Raw genomic sequence first — 3,761 nt, forward strand, 5'->3', positions numbered from 1 at the left:
CCTGGTATGTTTTAGCTATAGATATTAGAGATTTTTTTTTTTTTCAATTCCAATTCATCCTGAGGATAGTCCACGTTTTGCATTTACTATCCCTGCACTGAATCATGAAGGTCCTGATCACACACTGCAGAGATGCGTCATATTTACAGACTCCCTTTTTAGTTTCATTTGTTTGATTCTAGGGATTAACCCAAGAGCCCTCAACCACTGAGCTGCATCCCCAGTCCTTTTCACTATTTGAAACAGGAACTTAGCAAGCTGCTGAGAACTTGCAATCCTCTTGCCTCAGCCTCCTGAGTCTCTGGGATCACAGGCTTGGCCACCACACCCAACTTAAAGGACTTTTATTTCTATATCCAGGACTATCCTCCTAAGATCACCAGGACACCTGGGAGGGAAGCACACCTTGCTAGGCTCCCGTTTTAGTTCATAACAGGATATAACATAACAGCTCCTGAGCACTTCCTCCCCACCATCCTCTGGGTGCTGCTTTGAGGGAAAAGGCACACTCTGGAGGGTGACCTTGTATAGGCACCAAGGTACACACACACACACCCCTTTTAATACTTGCACAAGTTTGGGGAAGTTATGGAGGGCAATCTGTAAAGCCAATCACCCGATGCTAATGCGAGTTCACCAGAGAAGGGAGCCAGAGCCAGGCTCACTCTGCAGGTACTGAAAGCCCAAACCCATCACAGGACCAGTTGTGCTGGTGATGAGAAGCCTGACCAGCTGGAGTGGCTTGTGTGCTTGACCAGGAGATTCTGCATTGGTAAAATCATGCAAAATCTTCCCAAATCTTCCTACAGAGTGATACTTCACCTCTGAGAATAATTCAGCCACAGATACCCCCAAGATCTCTATCACTCAGAATCTGCTGAAGCTTCCAGCTCTCCCCACAGAGCACATGAGGGTGGCCTGAGGGCTGGGTTGCACAGAATGCTCCTTGTGTCTCAGACAGGCTTCAGGCATCACAGCACTCCCAGGTATTAGCAGTGCAGGTCAAGCTAAAAATCAGGAATAACATGCCCATATTCCTACGAAATTTTTTGACAATTCTTGTGTTATTTCAAAGTACACTACTTTTTTAAAAACTGAAACTAGCCTTATGGTTTCACTTACCTGTATTATTTTATGAGAGTCTCAACATAGGAATCATGTCTCAAGGCACAGAGAAGGAACTACATCTTTCTCTACCAAATGAGGCTGCTGATTTGAGACAACTCTAGGCAACAGGGCCTCCAGCCTCTGACCACAGGGCATCTACTCCATCAGGGCTTACTAGCATCGATTTCAATTTTGGCATCATTTAGAAACCTCTGAGTCCTTATCCAGAATTGTCTATAAGTTCAAGTTTATGAAATGACCTGATTCTTATGCTCCTTACAGATCTTCAGAGGGTCTTTCAAGGAGCTGAAAGGAGGGCTTTCCCAACAACTCCACAGGTGGTAGAATATGTGCCTCCCATATTCTACAGTGCGGAATGCCAACAGCAATCCAGGCAAAGGTCTAGAGCAACTGCACCTGAAGTGAACCCCACAGAACCCAAGAACAGATACGATGCCGTGCCTGGGACTGTCCTGGCTGCCACCTGCCTTGCCACGGCCAAAAAGAGGAGACACTGTTTGTTGAAACTAAATACATTTTAATAGAAAACAAAATACAAAATAACTCTTTTCAGAAAACAGAAATATTTAACCCTTTTTCCACATGTCAGAACTTGCTTTACCCTCAGCATAGCTGGGCTTGGCATGCCCTCAGGGCGAGCGCGACAAAACAGGGCAGGGCAGCGCAGCCTGGCCGCCGCTGGAGGAAGACGCTGAGGGCTACCTTGACAAACAGTCCTTTGGAGACTCCATATCTTGTGACTTATTCCAAATTGTTTTTTATCATAATTTTTTTATCTGGTGCTGGGGACTGAACCCGGGGCCTCACGCCTGCTAGGCAAGCGGTTTACTGCCAAGTCACACCAGCCCACCATCATCTCTCTTTTTAGGGGAGAATTTCTGACAAAAGTGCAGCTGAGAAAAGGACTTTCCCTTCCCAGGGCCACTACAGAGCCAGCGCTCAGCGCCCTCACCTGCTTCCAGAAACAGGTCCCTGGCACCACCAGGCCACACAGAGACTTCCCTTCTCCCAATACACTGTGCTGCCAGCTTCTGAGAGTTCCCTGAACCTTAAAATTCCCAGGATCACAGCCAGTGCCAGGAGTCAAACCTGAAAGATTAAAGCAGAGAAGGGCCCCTCTGCCAGTGCTAGTTTCCTCTTCTCAATAATAATAATAATAATAATAATTATAATAACAATAATAAAAAAAATCCTGGTTCTCTGTCATTAAGGAAAAGGAAAGACTCTGCCAGGATGAGCCCTCCCCAGGCCCCACCCCAGCCTCCAACAGGAGCCCCCGAGAAGCAAGGGGTGGCCAAAGTGACACTGCGCTGCTGCTGTGGGCACTCTGCAGCCTGTGGACAGGAGAAGGCAGGTCAGTCGAGGAGGAGAGGGAGGCGCAGGAGGTCCCGGGGGTCCTCAAGGCCAGCAGCCGCCCTGGGAGTGGGCCAGTCCTCAGCCCATGCCCAGGCACCAATGCTCTACCCACCCCACGAGCCCCATGGGCCTGCAGCGTGGTCGGGGCCCAGCAGGAAGGGAGGGGCTCTGTCATAGTCCATCAGTGATTCGGTATCCACACGTCCACGGCTGCAGTCCACGGCTGCAGCCAGAGGCCTCTGCTACGGCTCAGTCCACCCTAACCAAGATAAAAGGCTAATGCTCCTGATTTTCCTGTGTGATCCCCGTCACCAGGAGGAGGTTGCAGGCCATGAACTGCACACCCAGGACGCTGCTCATGGGCCCCGTGTACACGCCCACCAGCTCACTGGAGGAGCCATCGGCAGGCGCACTGCCGCAGGCACTCCTGATGTCCCAGACGCGCACAGAGTTGTCCATGGAGGCAGAGGCCACCAGGCCGCTGTCTGGGCTGAAGGCGAGGCTGGTGATGCTGTCTGTGTGGCCTCTCAGCTCCTTGAAGAGGGTCCCGGAGGCCAAGTCCCACAGCTTCAATCGCTGGTCCTCGCCTGCGGAGGCCAAGTACTTCCCATTGGGAGAGAAGGCAACAGCCAGCACGGGCCCGCGGTGGCCCGTGAAGAGCCGCACAGAGTTCCCCTGCTGGGCGCTCCACAGCCGGACAGTCTTGTCAGTCGAGCCTGTAGCCAGGTAGTTGGAGTTCGGGTGGAACTTGACACAGTCCACATCCGCCAGGTGACCTGCGTATATCCTCAGGGGGTACGTCCGATCCAGTGACCACAGCCTGGCAGTGCGGTCGTGGGACCCGCTGGCAAAGTACAGGCTATAGGGGCTGACATCCAAGTCCCACACCGGGTAGGCGTGCCCCTGGTACAGCACAGTGTTGCTGAAGGTGCCCAGGTCCCAGTATCGGATGGACATATCTTCAGAGCAAGAGAGCAGCCCTGAGCCGTCCGCGAGGAAGCGTGTGCTGTACACAGGTCCACAGTGGCCCCGCAGCGTCTTCATCTCCGTGCCCGTGCCGTCATCCTCAGTGTCCTGGGTGTGGGGGTGGCAGGAAAGAAAACACATACGAGAGGGCGGTTAGTGGTCTCGCAGGCAAGGATCAGGAGAGGGAAAGGCAACGTGCAGGGTTCCTGGGAGACGCAGCTGTGACCCTGAAGGGCAGCCAGGAACGGGACAACGAACTGCTCTCACCACTTACCAACTAACCAAGTAACTGGTCTTGCAGCCAGGGGGGA

At 52.3% G+C, this 3,761-nt stretch overlaps 1 protein-coding gene across 5 annotated transcripts in view; it reads right to left on the reverse strand.

Annotated features, from left to right (window-relative positions):
- Window positions 1-1,624: 1,624 nt before the first annotated feature.
- The window catches only part of Taf5l (TATA-box binding protein associated factor 5 like), a 40,869-nt gene continuing 38,732 nt past the window's right edge, over window positions 1,625-3,761 (reverse strand). For 4 of the 5 annotated variants that reach the window (XM_048800358.1, XM_015504311.2, XM_048800359.1 and 1 more), the window contains one exon: window positions 1,625-3,558. In XM_048800358.1, coding sequence (XP_048656315.1) covers window positions 2,761-3,558 — 798 coding nt within the window. In that variant the 3' untranslated portion in view covers window positions 1,625-2,760. The remainder of the gene's footprint in view (window positions 3,559-3,761) is intronic. The other variant, XM_015504312.2, reaches the window with a different exon arrangement.

Source organism: Marmota marmota, unplaced genomic scaffold (assembly GCF_001458135.2).
Source record: "Marmota marmota marmota unplaced genomic scaffold, marMar, whole genome shotgun sequence".
Lineage (NCBI taxonomy): Eukaryota > Metazoa > Chordata > Mammalia > Rodentia > Sciuridae > Marmota > Marmota marmota.